Source organism: Rhipicephalus sanguineus, chromosome 4 (genome assembly GCF_013339695.2).
Source record: "Rhipicephalus sanguineus isolate Rsan-2018 chromosome 4, BIME_Rsan_1.4, whole genome shotgun sequence".
Classification (NCBI taxonomy): Eukaryota; Metazoa; Arthropoda; class Arachnida; order Ixodida; family Ixodidae; genus Rhipicephalus; species Rhipicephalus sanguineus.
This window is the reverse complement of record NC_051179.1, coordinates 200,730,845-200,748,752: the sequence shown is the minus strand read 5'-3', so window position 1 is coordinate 200,748,752 and position 17,908 is coordinate 200,730,845. Positions and strand designations below refer to the sequence as shown.

The following is a 17,908-nucleotide window of genomic DNA, read 5'->3' as shown; positions in this document are numbered from 1 at the left end:
TTTTTCTGAAGCATGTATATTTTATCAACATTAGTAGCTGTTGTAGCAGTATGTTGTATCTAAAGATACAAGATACTGCTATAGAAACACCACCGTGCGAAACAATAAACGTTGGCCGAACTCCGCTTCTCAAGCTGATACTGCTGCCACTATGCCACCTGAATAAAGCTAACGACAGTGACATTCTTTTATCTTTCTGCCAGAGTGCTCCAGTGAGCACAGGCGATTAGGTCTATGCGTCCCTATTCGTGGAGCAGGCTCACGTGATGGCACTCGAGCCGTCTCGACAAAAACAGGCGCGCGAACGTCTACGTGCAACCCACGTTTTTTCTCGATATTTTCTTTCTTTTTAGTTGTGTCGGTGCCATGACACTTGTTCATAGCCACTTGTCACAATGTTAACAGCTAACATGCAGTGCCCTTGCACGGCGCTGTTGCTTTGTGTGTTGTGGCGTTACACCTGGGGACTGAAATATGGGGACGCGGGAAAATAAAGAGTTAGTTTATTTTGGGCTCTCGTAGCGCCATGTCTTATTTTGCTATCTAGTGTCCGGCTATCTTCCGGCCATCTGTACTTGTATCAACTGGCGAAGAAGATAAAAAGAATGTTCTCGCGAGTTCCTGCCGCTCCATCATCAGTCCAAATGCCAAATTTCGGCAATCTTGAGCCTCTCGAGGGAGGAGGCGATGACTGGCCTTGCTACGTGGACCGGCTGAAGGCATTTTTCACGGCGAATGACATCACTGAAGACAGCGAAACATCCGTCTTCATCAGCTGCTGCGGGCAGAAAACGTATGCGTTGCTTCGCAATTTGGTCAAGCCTGACCAGCCTAGTGACAAGACGCTGGACGAGATTCTGTTGGTGCTAGGAAACCACTACTGCCCGAAGCCTTCTGCTGCTGTGCAGCGTTTCCGCTTCAACTCGCGCGTTCGCGCGGAAGGAGAGTCCGTCAGCAACTTCATTGGAGCGCTGAAGAGCCTTTCCGAGCACTGCAACTTCGTCAAGAGCTTGAAGACATGCTCCGCGACCGCGTCGTGTGTGGCATCAACAACGCAGACGTCCAAACAAGATTGCTGGAAAAAGCGGACCTGACTTTCGAAGACGCAGTGCAGACCACCCTAGCAATGGAAGCAGCAAAGAAGGATGCAGGGGAGATCCCGCAAGCTCACGCTAGCACCTTCTGTTCCACCCTCCGTGTCACGGCAGCGCCGGTGGGCTTGTCCCGTTATCGCTGTGGGGATGCACACTTGGCGTCCGCTTGCGACCATGTGAAGACCATCTGCAATTACTGCCACAAACGCGGCCACTTGGCGAAGGTTTGCAATACGAAACGAAAAGACGAGCAATCACAGAGCGACAGCTCTCCCAGACCGCGTTCATTCACGGGCCGAAGTTCACTGTCGGTGAGCAACCGTCATCGCGTTAATACTGTCCAGGATGAAGCCTCCACTACAACTTCGCCCGCTGAAGTTTTCGACATGTGGCAAGTTGACTACACCAAGGCGCCTCCACCTTTTACCATCAATGTTGAAGTTTGCGGCAAGCCGCTCCGCATGGAAGTGGACACGGGGGCGAGCGTCTCGGTCATTGCCAAGTCGCGTTTGCTGCAGCTTCTACCTTCAATTCCTGTGCAGCCGTCTCAAGTATTTCTGCGAAGCTATTCCAGGGATTTAAAGAAGGTACAAGGCAAAGCTGATGTCCATGTAAAGTTTCATGGCAAAGAGGCTCACTTACCAATTTTTCTGGCCGGGAACGGATCACCCACTCTGCTCGGACGCAACTGGACGCAGGAGTTGGGCATCGGCGTCTCCGACATTGAAGTGAACATTCATGCATTTGCTGATGTGAAACATTTAGTGCAAGATTACACTGAAGTGTTTGAAGAAGGCTTGGGTACGTTCAAGGGTGCGACGGCTTCACTACATGCACCTTCAGATGCTCCACCACGGTTCTTCAAGCCACGCCCACTGCCGTTATGCCTTGACAGACGGAGTCACGCAAGAAATTCAGCGATTAATAAGAGATTCTATCATTGTTCCGGTGAAGACAGCTAGGTGGGCTGCTCCAATTGTTCCCGTGACTAAAAGGGATGGGCGCATCAGAATTTGTGGGGACTTTGGTATCACCATTAACCCAGTCGCAACGGTGGAACGCTACCCTATTCCAAGGATTGAGGACTTTTGGACTGTGCTGGCTGCAGGTGAGAAATTTACAAAGTTGGACTTGCGTGATGCATACCAGCAAGTCGTCCTGGATGAGGCCTCTAGAGAGCATGTCACGATTTCGACGCACATGGGGTTGTTTCAATACACCCGCTTACCTTTTGGGGTCGGTCTCATCTGCTCCAGCTATTTTTCAACGCGAGACGGAGAACTTGCTTAGGGGTCTGCCACACGTAGTGGTCTATTTTGACGACATTCTCATAAATGGTGCAAGTGATGCTGAGCACTGTCGCAACCTCCGTGCGGTACTAGGCAAACTTCAAGAATCTGGCCTCAAGTTGAAACACGAGAAGTGCCACTTCTTCATGCCCCAAGTTGAGCATCTCGGGCACATCAGTAAGGAAGGCCTCTCCCCGAACGTGGACAAGGTGTCTGCCATTCTGCACGCTCCTGTGCCACAAGATATCAAGGAACTTCAAAGCTTCTTGGGACTCGTCAACTTCTATCGGCATTTCTTGCCCAACCTTTCTGCAATTCTCCGTCCGTTGCACTTGCTTCTTGGTGATAGAAAGAAGTGGCAGTGGGGAAAGGACCAGCAAGATTCCACTGCTTGCAAGCATCTGGTGACTTCAGCTCCAGTTCTTGTACATTTCCGCCCAGACAGGCCTGTATGTCTCAGCTGTGATGCATCACCTTACGGTATAGGCGCAGTTTTGGTGCACAAAGACGCCGATGGCCGAGAACGTTGAATTTTGAGAAAATAAATACCATGACTTTGAAGGGTATAGTACTGTTTTGTGCGAGGTGGTAGGAATTCGTGGTACAGTTACTTCCATTCCTGTGAAGAATGTTGAAAGAACGTGCTTTACCCCTGCCCCACTTTCTTAATTAAGAGGAGGGCAAGTAACTATATCACAAATCTAATGTTTTTTATGATTACCTCAACTTCAAATTTTTGCATAAAAATACCGTTACAAACCGTTACGGAACATTTTTTTTTCGTTTCGGAACAGAAACGAAACGGAACTTTTTGCGGTGGAACAAAACAAAAACCGAAACTAAAAACATTTCGTTCCGACACCCTGCTTGTGGGGCATACCGTTTGAAGCACACACTGACCACAAGCCACTTCTTGGACTTCTGGGTGCCATCAAGCCTGTTCCTGTGCAGGCTTCGCCAAGAGTGGTCAGATGGGCTCTGAAGCTCTCCGCGTACAATTACAAACTTGTCTACAAACCTGGCAAAGAGCTCGGGCATGCCGATGCGCTTAGTAGACTGCCGCTGCCTAACGACTGCACTGCATTTTCTCGTGCTGCTGAGATATTCATGCTGGAGGAGGCATATCCACAACTCCTCTCACCAGCTGTTGTAGCACGAGCCACAAGGGACGATCCAGTATTGAGCCATGTTGTCCTATCTGTGTTGAAAGGAGAAAGCCTCCCAGCGGGACCACAGTGGAACCCCTTCAATGCCAGAAGTGCAGAACTCAGTCTCCATGAAGGCTATCTACTACGGGGATCAAGAGTCGTGATTCCGAAAAAATTGCTGGCCCAGGTACTTGGTGTGCTCCATGCCAGCCACCCGGGTATTGAGAAGGGCAAGATGTTCGCCAGGAGCCATGTCTGGTGGCCAGGCATTGACAATGACATTGCAAACAGTGTGAAGAGCTGCGCTACGTGCCAGGCTCAACATCGAGCTGCCCAGCCAGTGCAGCAGACACCCTGACCTTTTCCACAGCGACCCTGGTCTAGGCTTCACATTGATTTCGGGGGACCATTTCTAGGGCATACCTTCTTGGCTATAGTGGACGCCTTCTCGAAATGGATAGAAGTCTTCCACATCAGCAGACGCTACCATTTCCGCCTTGAGAATGGCATTCGCCCAGCACGGCCTCCCCGACATCATAGTTTCGGACAATGGTCCTGCTTTTACCAGTGCACAGTACCTGGACTTCTTGACTCGAAATGGAATATGCCGCATGCTGGTACCGCCGTATCACCCTGCGTCCAACTGTGCTGCAGAGCGAGCAGTACAGACTGTCAAAAACACTCAAGAAATCTGGGTCGGGCAACTTACAAACACAACTGTCCCTGTTCTTACTCCACTACAGGACTACACCTCACGAAGTAACGGATCGGCCACCATGCGAACTCCTGACAGCAAAAGCCTTCAAGACACCGTTGGATGTCTTGCGGCCAAGCCTGCAGATGTTGGTGCTTCTAAGGCAACTTAAGCAGAAGTTTTATGCCGACAGAGGATCCCGACCAGCTCCGTCATTGCAACCAGGAGACAGCGTGTATGCGCGAAACTTTCGACAGGGAGCACCATGGGTGCGGGCCAGTGTTGTCGACGTCACTCCGCCGTCAGCCCACATCATTCTCGACAATAGGTCTATATGGCACCGACACGGTGACCACTTGCGTCTTGCCCAGACAGGGCCACCGCCTGCGTCTGAAAGGGATGTGCTTCATGCTAATGCTGCGGCCATACCACAACTCCTTGAATCAACTGTTCCGGACATGCCGGAGCAAGAGGCTGTCGAGCCGTCTACAAGTTCGCCTGAGAGGGGCTGTGCCAGAAACACTGACATTACTGCAAGCAACAGTGGTGTTCATGTGGGAACTGACTCTTCCGTGGCTGCGCCTTGCACACCAATGTTGCGACGCAGCAAAAGGTCGAGGAAACCAGTGCTTAGGTGCTCCCCGTAGTTTTCTTCTTAAGACGGGGGGGTGTGTCACAATGTTAACAGCTGACATGCAGCGCCCTCGCGCGGCGCTGTTGCTTTGTGTGTTGTGGCATCACGCCTGGGGACTGAAAGATGGGGACGCGGGAAAATAGAGTTAGTTTGTTTTGGGCTCTCGTAGCGCCATGTCTTATTTTGCTATCTAGTCTCCGGCCATCTGTACTTGTATCACCACTCCAATACGTGCGGCGTCTTTCGCTCAAATTCTGATGCCGCTATAATGTCGTTTTCAAAGTTTGTCTTGCGTGGTGCTTTATTGCAAACTCTCAATAATGCAAGATTGGGGTTGATTGATGTCTCGTGGCTATCACACATCAGCAATTAGAAGGATCTCATGGATGTAAGCTTGATGATGAGATTGATTTATATGCAAATGAGATGCTAACAACCGCGACACCACCGGTGCTAAATGCAGTAGAACAAAGAGTTACGTAAAAGATGTTTTGGCGTCATTGTTCTTCCCACTAAATTATTCAAGGAGTTATCTTAATGATAATTTGATTGTTAGCACAATTGCTCTCTTTGCTGTTCGCATTCCATGCATTACCTAGGCCTCGGTATAGTTCTTGCCCGCCTGGTCACTGTTATAAGTCTTTTGTAACCTTCCGTTAAAATACGGTCTTCACGGTCCGTGCGCCGGTTGTTTTGCTCGAAGTACGTTTCTGAGAGCTGCAGTACGGTAGCGCATGAGCAGTCACGTGATTTTATTTAACATTTCGAGGGCTTCCTTTAAAAAGCTGGTAAATATTCACTATGCAGCATGTACTATGCCAAAAAAAAAATTTTTAAATGGATCGGTCGTTTTTAAATGCGCTCTGTTCGTGATGAAAGGCACTCGGCCCAAAAATGAATATTAAAAATGTTCCATGATTGAGGTTATGTAATTAACCATTGAGGCGCAATATAAAAAATGCCATAACGAGTGCCACATGACAGCAAACCATATGCAGTGATTCCACTCCTGCGCCAACTGCGCCAAAGTGTGCCAAATTGTATTTACTGCGCCATCCTGATAATATCGACGAAAATTGCGCCAAACTGCGCCAAAGTCTCGGGTTTGGGGGTGTCTATCACCGGCAATCGCACCACCGGCGCGTCAGAACATGTGCAGCTTGTTCTTGGGGCTGCCAAAGTCGCAACCATGGACCAAGAATTATTCCGCTGAATAAATAGCGCTCGCGCGTGCGTTCCAAGTAAGCCACGATGCCATGCACGGTGTCGATGCAGCTTCTGTTCTACAAGTCGGCTCGAAAGCAAAACGCGCTCTCCGCAGAGGCTCGTGACGTCTAGGCCTATCGGTAGCGAGAAAGTGCCACGGCGATTCATCGGCGGACGTCGTCTGTTCCAGAAAAGCTGCTGATAGCTCATTTCAAGCGTCACACGGCACGCAAGGAAAGCAATGTTCATTAATAACTGCATGCGTGCCGCTGAAATGTCTGTCACTTCTGTTTCTGGACATCGCGGAATGAAATCTGGGATCGCTAGCAGTAGATATGTGGAACAATATCGAATTTTCCTTGCTTCGCGTTTATGGAAGAGCACGCGAACGGTGGGAACGCGTTGACACTTTTCCTCAGATACACTTTATCGATGGATCTTCATCCAGATGAGCCTTTTTGTAATTCCTTCCAACGGCACATCAGAGTTTGACATCATTCTGCGGTAAATATCCCCTAAAAGGCCCTGCCCTTTCAAGCTCACGTGCTAGGGTTTCAATTCTAATTTTTGCTTGCTTTTTTAAAAATGTAATCTCATTAATGAAAGCATATCTCCTGGTCGGAGCAGCCGCAAATGCGCAGCTGTCAGTAGCGGGCCCGTCGCTGACGGCCCACAGTGAAGCAGATACGCCATGTTACACGTCCGCCCCTCTCTTTCGAGGGTCAATAGCTGACAGTTAAAAAAACTCAGTTTCGCTTAAGGGCGAAGCAATGAATGCGATACCAACAAATTGTATTGTAAAACGACGTAAGGCAAGCAGCTAACTCTTTTGGATCCGATCTCGCGTAACTCAACAAAACGCTGGTTTAAGGGTATATGGCCGCCCCAGGAACCGAAGCGTTTTCGTGCTCTGAGTTCTCTAAACACAAAGTAAGCGTTGAGAGCACAGCAAGTTTACGAACCGTCTCTTGATATCTCGAGATAGCGCGCGCGCAAGCGACTGCGCCCTCCGAACAATGCGGTCCCCCGCGCCCCTGGTGTCCCTTCGTGCTCCTTACGAAAGACGGGCGGGGCATTTCCTCTCTGTTTGGTGAGCATTCGACAGCAGGCCCGCACGCGGGAAGATGTTATCTCATGCGCTCTCCGTGCGACGGAGACAGACGGCCGCTTCAGCCGCGTTCGTCGCCAAATGCTCGCGAGCTTTTAACCGCGGCTAGAATGCGCGTGGTGATGTTATTAATTTGGACTTTATATGAAAATTACGGCGATGGCAACGGCAAAAATGCGCCGAGAGTGTCCATATATTTGCTATCACAATAAAAAAAATTGAGCCATTTCACTCTGTGAAAACGAGGCTGTTTCGCGCATGGCACAGAGGTGACATGGTGGAGGACAGTTTGGTATGTAAGGCCAGGTTGTTAATGGCCAGGCTGTTAATGCTCAACACGCAATATTAATGCGAAAGCCTTAGAGGCTTTATCAAACACGAAAATTGACCGTCGGCGGCGTCAATCGATTGATGCAAAAAATAATCATCATATGATGGTGTCATCACGACGTCATATATCGTGATGTCACGTGATGACGTCATCACATGACATTGTCGCTTTACACTGCTTCCGTGATCGGTGCGTCGATCATGGAGCTAGCGCAAAACCAGGTGAGGTGCAGAAAGCTTGCAGAGAGGGAAGGGGAGGATCTACCCGTCCATCGAGAAGAAAAAGAACCTGGCTTTTGCCTTGGAGTTTTCTTAGGGGAATGCATTAGGGACAGTGTAGCTCTTTGGCATTGAGGCACTGCTGTACATCGCGGCGTTTGTCTACCACGTCTGCTGATAACCACATAGATGTACTTCGAGTGTTATTTCATAAAATGTAATTTAATTGAACCGGCATTCTGTTTATTTGTTAGTGTCGAAAATAATCGCCGAAGAGGTTAATCCATGAACACTCAAATGCATGAGCCCTTATTTTTTCATTAGCGAGTGAAGTATGGAGTTCTCCTGAGATGATTTTTTCCATGAGATTTGCAATGAATCGAAACATTTCTAGCGTTCATAAGAGCCCCATAATAATATTCAGGGGCTTGAATGTTAATGCAATATGCTTCTGTATTGCACTCCAGGATGTAAAATTTGCTGCTCCAGAGTGCTCCCAGATGCAAAATTATCTGCTCCAAAGTGCTCCAAGATGAAAATTTTGCTGCTCCAGAAATTGCTCCAAATCAGAAGTCCTCGGTAGCATCAGTGCATATGCCATTGGTTTCATTCAGTTGCAGTTAACCATTGTCTTTTAAATATTTGGTTCCACTTACGTGAAGAAGAAGAAGATGTTGACAAGAACAAACACACTGCATATTTATTGACTGTGATTGTTTAACCCTTTCAGACGCCGCCTATGAAAAATTGTCTGTAAATGCGTCAAATCGATACAATGTTATTTCAAGGCACTCGATATTATATTGCAACAAAAATAATGTCGGAATACGTTAATTTATATGCGTTATAGTAATCATTCCTAATCACTTTGTAATTAAATATTTATTCTGAAGCCATTCATACTGTGTTTTTGCATAAATCGAAAGAAACCTCAGGCTAGAAATATCATGCAAATTCTTTTTCGGTTACGTCCATGTTGAGCAAAGAAAAATTATACTTTTGACGTGGGTCGCGGGAAGCGGCACGTCGAACGACTCATCGAATATGGTAATGCCTTCAGTAAAGTGATCATATGCAACAGTACACTGCAAAATGTAGCTAAATAAAGAGAAGTTTATGACGCAGGAGGTTCAATTCATCCAAAGCTCAATGTATCTTGCTCTTTCTTAGCCCCTTGTCGATACAAATAGTAAAAAAAAGTGGTGTACACAATTGTGTACATAGCGTCTCAAAGGGTTAATACGGAACCACCTTGCTATTTGACTTAGGTATGTTCGTTTTCCTTTGTAGGTCACCGTAATGTCTTTTTTTTTTCCTTTATAAATCAGTAGGTAAGAACAGCTAGAAGTGGCAATAGTGCAAATAGCAGTGATATCCTGCGACGCTTTCTGGTGCTACAATATGTTAGAGGCATTTCTGTGTGCCACAAGTTCTCTCGGAGGAGAAATGGTAAAACAGAGTCTCTCAGCAATTTCAGTGTTATCAAAAGACTCTGGTAAAAGATTGCCCGTTAGTGAATATGTTGATAGCGAATCCTTTACTCCAGAAGATAAGTAGGATATCGAAAACTATTGCACTTTTATGTCTTCAAAGAACTGCGAACGCTGACTCAGTAGTAGTATCTTCTTCGCACGATGCGTCGCAAAAAATACAGCTACCAGCGTTTTTGCTGCTCTACACCTGCAGGGTGATGCACTATTACGAAAACTGTAATACGCTTACACAAGGTAAGACTACAGCGGTATTTATGCCATCATGCGGAGGCTTCTTAATCACGTTCTTGCAAGTAGATGGTAACCAGCTAGCTGGTCGCCAAGTAGAGCAGCGATACGCATCAATTACAAAAGTGTTAAGCAAAAACAGCTGACCTTGCAGCATATAAAGAGCTGTCATGTTAACACTAAAGGCAAATAACAATTTATGTCAGAGTGAAAGCTCAGTGTATGACGTCTAAAACGGCAATAATATCAACAGCAGTGCCCTACTTACCGAAAAGTTAAGCTAAATGTATCACACGATGAGCGCCACGAGCGGCACATTTTGGAAATGATCCCGATGACGTGAGAGAGTTCGACCACAATTAATCACTCGTAATCGAAAAAAGAACCTTCCATGCATCAAGAGGCGTAATAAAACGCTGCTTGTTCGTTTCTGTTTGAATAATGGAAAAAAGAACCTCTAGAAAAAGAACGGCACGCATGGTTCAAAGGTTCCATTTTCACCGAACTGCGCTTTGCCCGGCACCCTGCTTCGCTCACGCGGTTGCGTCTCAGTGGTAGTTTTGGTATCGTGTACTGCTGCGTGTGTTTAGCGCGCTCGTGAAAGTCGCTCTGACAGAAAGTTCGACAAAATGCCGCATGCATGTGATGTTGCCAGATGCCCGAATGGTACATGTCGCCAGTGCACGCCGCCGCAAAGTAAAGGCGGGCAGCGTTGGGCACGGCAGCAGTGACGTGAGAAACACCGCTTTCAGGCGGGTGATTTGAAGTGCGCTTCAAACGCAATTCGAACCACTAAAACGTGATTTTATTTCAAAATAAGCACTTCTTTGGTGCACAAGTAGCACTACGAGGTTTCTGGACCGTTATTTCAACAATGTACGTCGACTTAATATTTGCCTTTAGTGTCCCTTTCTAGTAAGTTGTTTTGGAATGAAACTGGTATGCTTTGAGCACGGTGGGAGTAGTGGCTTTGGGCAAAAAAGACAGAACTTTCGGGATGCAATCAGATATTTCCTTAAAATTTAACAAAGTTGGTCGCAGTTAAGAAATGTGCAAGTAAACACTTCTGTACATAAGCCTTTGCTGCTTCATTATAGAGATCTATAATAGCTAATTTGCAAATTTATCCAAGTATCTTAAGGGGAGACGCGGGTCTTTTTTTTATTTCTTTTATTAGCTGGATGAACTGAACGAAATTTAACAAACTTATCCCATTTTTTCTGCAGATTCCAAATCTCTAATTAGATTTTTGGTAGCTGCATTAGTACAAAAGATGTGCAATCTCTAAAAGCTTATTTCTTACGGGAATTTTGGCAACTTTGCTTTGTCAAACACAGAAACAAAGTATGTGGCAAGGCTGCCAGAGAGCTAGTTTAGCCGGTGATGCTAATCCGATTGTCTTCAACAAACTTTGAATGCAAAATAAATAGACGTAAATGTGAGTGAAATTTTTTTGCTGCATACTATTTCTGATAATCGAGAATTATAATTTGGTGAACAACATTATAAGAAAATAAATAGCATCACCGGCTAGACCAGCTGCCTGGCAATCTTGCCACATACTTTGTTTTTGTGTTTGACAAAGCAAAGTTGCCAAAAATCCTCGTAAGAAATATGCTTAAATATGTGTTAGAAATTGCATATCTTTTGTTCTAATGCAGCTATTCAAAATCTACTTAAAGATTTTGAATCTGCAGAAAAAGCTGAATAAGTGTATTAAATTTCATGCCATTCACCCAACTTTTAAAAAACCATTTTTTAAGACCCACGTCTCCCCTTAAGATAGAATTGGGAAGTATCGTATCGGACACATTTTTTCGTGGAGTATCTTGTATCTGTATTTCAAGTACTTCTTGCCAAAGTATCTTGTATCGTATCGCGATACAATTTCAGAGTATCTTTGCCCAGCCCTGCCTACAGGGCACGGTCGCCTACGTGCGCTTATCTCGAGGAAGAAAGGAGGTTGTATGTCTTGTGCTTTCCCCGCGATGTCTGCGCTGAAGTCACAGAGCGTACGAAGCTCACTTTGTTCGTGCAGCGGCCGCGTTTGCGAAAGGAGCGCGCTGTTTAAACAGAAATAAGTAACAACTGTGACAGTGCGCGCTCGTCCTGTGTGTATCCGTTTGTTTCGTTCGTCCTGCTTCATATTTGATCAGCGAGCTTGCAGTGTCGAGCTGTGACGCATGATAGTTCGCGCTCTTCCTGTGCGCGTTCTTTTCGTGCATCCTTTGGGCTCGAGCGACGTGCTGGCAATTTCGAGCTGCTTTCTGTTCTTCGCGTTACATCCAATTTGTTGCTATCGCATTCATTGCTTCGCCGTTGCGGCGAGACTGTGACTTTTTTTTGCCTCACTGCCATTCTGCCACTGAAGGAAAGGCTGGAAAGTGTGCGACCTCGCTCGCAGCGTCCGAAATTTGCATGCAGTGCTCACCGATCAGGGATATCTTAGTTGCGAGTAAACTGGAGCGGGGGCCGCGCTCGTGCTTTACAAGGCCTGTTTTAAGTTTTTTTTCGCTTCGTATGCGCCATATTTCTGACGTGTTCATTGTAAAAGAAGGAGGCTTTGAAAAATGTTCCCTATATGTGGACGCAACTTCAATGGTGAGCATTTGAAAATTGTAAGGGCGCCCAAATATGGTCGTTATAAACGATAGATCGTTTTATGTGGGATCGTTATAAGTGGGTTCGACTGTACCAGCAACGTGTTTCGACAGCAATTAAACCTTGCTAAAACAGTCGCTTGGGCGAGTTGGTTCATGATTAAGATAGATTTACCAGCGCTAAAAGACTGAACATTTAGGAAGGACACACACACATAGTGCTTCACTCACAACTAATTTATTACTTCGAGCAATTTATTACTTTCATAACGGGGGCATACTTTGTGGCGTAAGAATTTTCAACTGCGCGGTTACCTTCGGTAGATAGTCTTTTCAGCAAGCAGTGTCACGTAGTTTTCATCGCTTCTTTTCTTGATGTTATTTTTCTGTTGCTTCGACGTGTGCCTACAAAAAGGCCCTGCGTTCGAAGTAATAAATCAGTTGTGAGTGCAGCGCTATGTGTGTGTGTCCTTCCTAAATGTTCCGTCTTTTTTGCGCTGGTAAATCTATCTTAAGCAATTAAACCACAAGAATTTTTGCTGTCCTGACAAATGGTTGAGCAGGTTGCGCTTCTTAAGTACTGGTCAGGAAACATTGGGAAATATTTTACAGATGCACTGGCATCCTTTTGATATTCCTGTCACAAACTGCATGGCCGTCTGCTTGGACGGCCAGCTTTATGATAGGCAAGATAAGCGTAGGCACCTCATAAACCTTGCTACTGAAAAGGCAACATTGTGCCTGCCTTTCAAAGGTGGACGAATTTCTTGTTGATGTTTTAATTACCTGAATAAAGAAATATGCAGAGAAAGAACATATTCTGAGAAATCTTTGAAAAAGGCAAAGTTAGCTGCAACAAAATTCCTGCAGAAATAAGTGCTTGTTGCCTGTGAAGTCACTTTGTACCTATGTAAATAAAGGTGTAATCTAGTTGTCTTTGTGCCTGAAAAAGGATACCCACCTCAGCTTGCTCCCCCCCCCCCTGTTTATGTGAAAAAGAAAAGACCGCCGGCCATTTTGGGAACATAACCTGTGTGTGTGCTTTCAAATGCTGCAGACGGAGCGAAGGATCTTTCTCAACTTCCACCGGCAGGTGTTCTGTTGGATGGACAGGTGGCATGGTATGACCATGGCTGACATCCGCAAGCTGGAAGAGCAGACCAAAAAGGAATTGGATGAGGTAACCACTCAGAAATGTCATTGTCAACTTTGCTCTCAAAGCTCACTTTCTTCAATGCACAGTATCACATTTTAATTCCTCAAAAAGTGCTTTCTTAACGTTGGCTTGCGCTCTGTCAGAACGAGTATAGAAGGTTGATAGTTAGTATAGGTAGTGTTTAAGTGTATATTAGTACTATGATAGTGTCACATAGTTGTGACAGCAGTCAGGTTGGTATGGGCAACTCGTTAGTGGTCAAACCTGTGCCTAGCAACACTCACAGTACAATGCTGGTAGCAGCACAATGCAGAGAACTGGGCATTGGCCATTCGTAATTTTCAAACACATGGCTTCTGTACGTGCACCATAGTACATTCCAGCATTATCACTGGTGCTCGTATGTTTCGGAATGTACTCATCTGTATGCATGGAAACCATTGTTGAAAGTGCAACACCACACAACACAAGAGAAGACCGGACGAGCAACTCTCTAATCTGTATGCATTGTTGTGCGTACATTCTTAGGACATTTGGAAACATTCAGGCACAGCATGTGGTGAGCGATAGCAGGTGACTTCTAGGTGGTCAGATATGGTCACCACAAAAAACAAGCATGCATGTTAAAGCTAAAATACCTCAGCATAATCATAGTCCCTCAATACTTTTACTGGTCACGAAACTTCCCCGTCACTCTATGGGAGAGCTTTGTGTGTCGCCAACTTTGACCGCGGGGCGGCGCCACCAGTGTTAGGGAGGTAGAGTCACTGGAAAAATTTCAGAGTATCGCATCTGCTTTCCGCGCGCCGCCGCCGACGCGATTGGCTTACTCGCATCACGTGACCTCTCGCCGCCATATCCCTTCCAAGCGCTTTGCGTGCAGGCGCGTTCAATGCAGAGCGTGGCCGGACATTTAGCAGTACCACGGTCTCTAGAAGTACTTTGTCGCAATTTTAAACGCGCCTTGCAGACAGGGGCGTAAGAAATTTTTTCGGGAGGTGGGGGGGCACCTCCTTGATCTGAAGTGGGGGCCTAGCAGGCAGATGTGGTCGAGTGGCATTTCGTGCTATGTATACCACGGGAAAAAAATTGGGGGGCGGGGAGGGAGCACGGGCCCCGGTGTGCCACCCCCTGGCTACGCCACTGCATGCAGATTCTAGAGAGTAGCTCACCAGCAATCGAACGTTACTGGTGAGATACTCTGAGAATCTCATTAATTTTTGCATGCCGTGTGGGAAAAATTCATGTCAAAGAGCGCCGTTCTACGTGACTGCATATATACAGTAAAAGCTCGTTAATTCGGATTTCTAGGGACCGGAAAAAATGTCCGAATTAACCGAATGTCCGAATTATCGAATGGCCGAAATAAAAACAATAAATGCACGAGTTTTTTCAACATACCTTTACTTAAAGTAATCGCGGATGCTTGTCTGTTTTCGAGCAGAAATTCGCGCGGACACAATTTTTCTGAGCCCTTCAAGGTGCTCAGCAGCTCGCATGATGTCTGCAGTACCGCAAAAGTTTCACCCGTCATCCACGCTTTTCGGTTGGCACGGTAATCCACGGGAAGATTGTTGATGTTCTTAAAGCAGCGTGGCTTTTGAACCTTCCCGATAACGAGAAGCGGCAAGCGCTCTGTTCCCGTCACGTTGGGGGATTAAAAGTACGGTTACTCGTTCCTTGCTTCTTGCCGCCGATTGAAGGATCCCCTTTCATCACTCTTCATCACTTCTCGTCGGGAGAGCCCGTTATTCAGAGCACGCAAAATTTCTACTTTGGTGGTGAAGTCCTTGGCCTCGTACTTGGGCCGCTTCGCCGGCGTTGCCATCGGCGGAGAGTGCGGTCGCACGAGAAGTCAGCACAAAAGCACCAGCAACGATGAAGCTAAAGGAGCCGTACTGAAACGTTCCTCGATAAATCGGCGATCAACGATGCAGCACACCAACGGGAACAAAGCAACAAAACCCACACGCGAAAAAAAGGCGTTCAACCAGTCTCAATCCAAGCCAAGTCGATAATTGATGTCCATGGCGATGCTGCGTTTGAGCTTCACTTTTGTTCCGAATTGTTCTTTTTTCGTTTTCGAGCCTCGCCAGCGGCCCGAAAGTCGCCGAATTATCCGATTTGCGGTCAAATCTGTCCGAAATAACGAGCGCCCAGTCTCATAGAGTGATGCGTATATTTACAGGGACCAGATGACGTGTCCGAATTAACCGATTTTCCGAATTAACGAGAGTCGAATTAACGAGCTTTTACTGTAGTTGGTCGGAATGAATTCGCCCCCCTCGAAGAACACACATTTCTACAGTGAACTACACAAACTTTGCTGGAAAAGATCACATGCGACAGGATACTTCACCTTTTCGGTTCGCTATGGTCAGCGATTTTGAAAACAATATATACCTTGCTATTTGCTCGGCTGTTTATATCTCGATCTGTTGAACGGATTACGTATGCTATTCGAGTTATAAGCGTGTCACGCACGAGAGTGAAATTGAAGATTTATTAAAATAATAACTGTTTACTGGTATACCTTGAAGGCAATTGTGGCATGATCATTTGCCATTGCGCAAAACAGAAGCGTGGACCTCTGTTGATAAACTTGGTATAAGGCAATGTTATTATCGCATTTTTAAATAAGTTGCCAAAAAAATGTTGCTAATGCTGCATTGCGCCGAGCGTACCCCAAAATACTGTTTAGTGGGTGAGAAATGGCCACAGCAAAAAAAAAAAAAAAATGGCCGCGTATCTGCGGGCTTCGCTGCAAATGTCGTCTAAAGACGATAGAAGAGGCGCTGCGTGAGATATGGACGCCATCTGGCAATACGTCGGGAAACATGAGTGCTGTGTTGCGGGCTGGTAGTCCCGGCGCATCAGCAGGCGAAGACCGGTTGTGACCAACGCGACCGGCGGGGATGCCAGCCAGCCCGAACACGCGGTTTGGCGCGAAGCACCGAAGCAGAAGAAACATCCGCACTCAACGAGTACTCTCCACACACTGTTTTATTTACACGTCGCCTGAGTAAAACAGGAATGCCAGAGCGGCGCCCCATGGCATTCGTACAGTGCAATACTGAACCGAAACCGAAACACAACAATGAGCTCGTGCAGAGGGCACGGAGAAAGGCAAGTTTCAGCGCAGTCGCATTTTCAGCGCAGCTTAATAAACTATAGGGTCTCTAGAATTACGTATCTATGTATTTTCTATTAAAGGAACACACCACCTAATACTTACCTAGTGATGTTGCGCCTCAGATATGCGTAATGTTTGTTTTTTGATCAACAATGTACACAAGTATGAACCTAGTCAGCCGTTCAAGATAGCTGGACCTTGGGCAAGTGGTTCAACTTTGGCCGAGTGGCTGAATCGAGTGACGTGCCGACAAACAGAAAGACAGACCAAAATTTCTGCGTTTAGGTTCCCCAAGAAAGACTATCGTCTTTAAAAGCAGATCCCACATATTGCGCGAGTCCATTTTATGCGAGCCCTATGTATGTATATACAGTAGAACCCCGCTGATACGTTTTTGAAGGGACCGTAAGAAATAAACGTAAGAGACGGGAAACGTAAGAGCCGAAAAACAGGAAAAACGACAAAATATTTAGTGGTACAGAATTTTATTTCAATGCTTACGAGCAGCACGAAAATTGGCGCGCTCAGCGGCGATCGATGGATAGAAACGCGGAGCTGGGGATGGCCTCATCCACAGAAATGTAATCAACGTATGTGATCTTTTTAACACCAACAGCTGTAAGCATGAAAGAACTAAGCACACGCAATCACGACCAGCGCTGAGAGGCCGACCGCGAACCACGCGCACGACCATGCGAGCTCCAACCAGCTCGAACCGCTCGAACTCCTCCCGTCCTCCGACAAATAACGATGATGATGAGTCTATGCCAACGTGATGGCAGAAGTGAATGCCAATCTCGAAGGCCTTGCTTTCGCAAGCAATTACGTCATAGACGCCATGTTTGTGCAATACAAATCTCAAAGGCTGTGCTTTTGTCAATAGTAAATGCCGATCTCGAAGGCCTTGCTTTCGCGAGCAATTACGTCATAGACGCCATCTTTGCAACACGAATCTCGAAGGCCATGCTTTTGTTTGCATCAATTGAAAGATCCTGTTGCTTGCGCCTCTCATGCGGCTAATATTACGGTAAAACCAGGCCAAGCTGCGTGAAAATGCACCATGGCCACTCTCTTCGGTAGTCACTCGGTCGGCTCCGAGCGCACTTCGCGACGTATCATACGGGAACGGTCCGACAGTTACGACGTAACAGCGGGGTTCCCAATACATTGTATCCTATGGGAGCTATGCCGGGACCGGCGGAAAACGACGTAACAGCCGGGAAAACGCACCAGTGAGGAACGTAACAGCGGGGTTCTACTGTATACGTACTGTGTTGCAGAAGCTTTAAAAATTTCCCGGATGTGCTATTTCTGATGAACAGAACATAAAGCACCATGCCGAAGAAGTTTTAATGACAGTGCATTATGAAAAAAAAGTGCAGCAACGCAGAAACCGAACCCCAGCTGTTTATGCGCAAAAAAAAAAAAAGACTGTTTGTCGGAACACCGCCACATATTTGCAAATGCACTGCAACGTTGGGAATATTAAGGACAAAAGAAATAGTAAATGAAACAATTAGGTAGTGATGTCAATAGTTTTCGCTGACCTATTTTCTACGTATCGCAAGATAAGACG

General features: G+C 46.4%; 1 protein-coding gene across 2 annotated transcripts in view; it reads left to right on the top strand.

Annotated features, from left to right (window-relative positions):
* Positions 1–17,908, top strand: part of LOC119391026 (phosphatidylinositol transfer protein alpha isoform) — a 129,599-nt gene that overhangs the window by 103,126 nt on the left and 8,565 nt on the right. For both annotated transcript variants that reach the window (XM_037658731.2, XM_037658732.2), the window contains one exon: positions 13,101–13,223. In XM_037658731.2, coding sequence (XP_037514659.1) covers positions 13,101–13,223 — 123 coding nt within the window. The remainder of the gene's footprint in view (positions 1–13,100; positions 13,224–17,908) is intronic.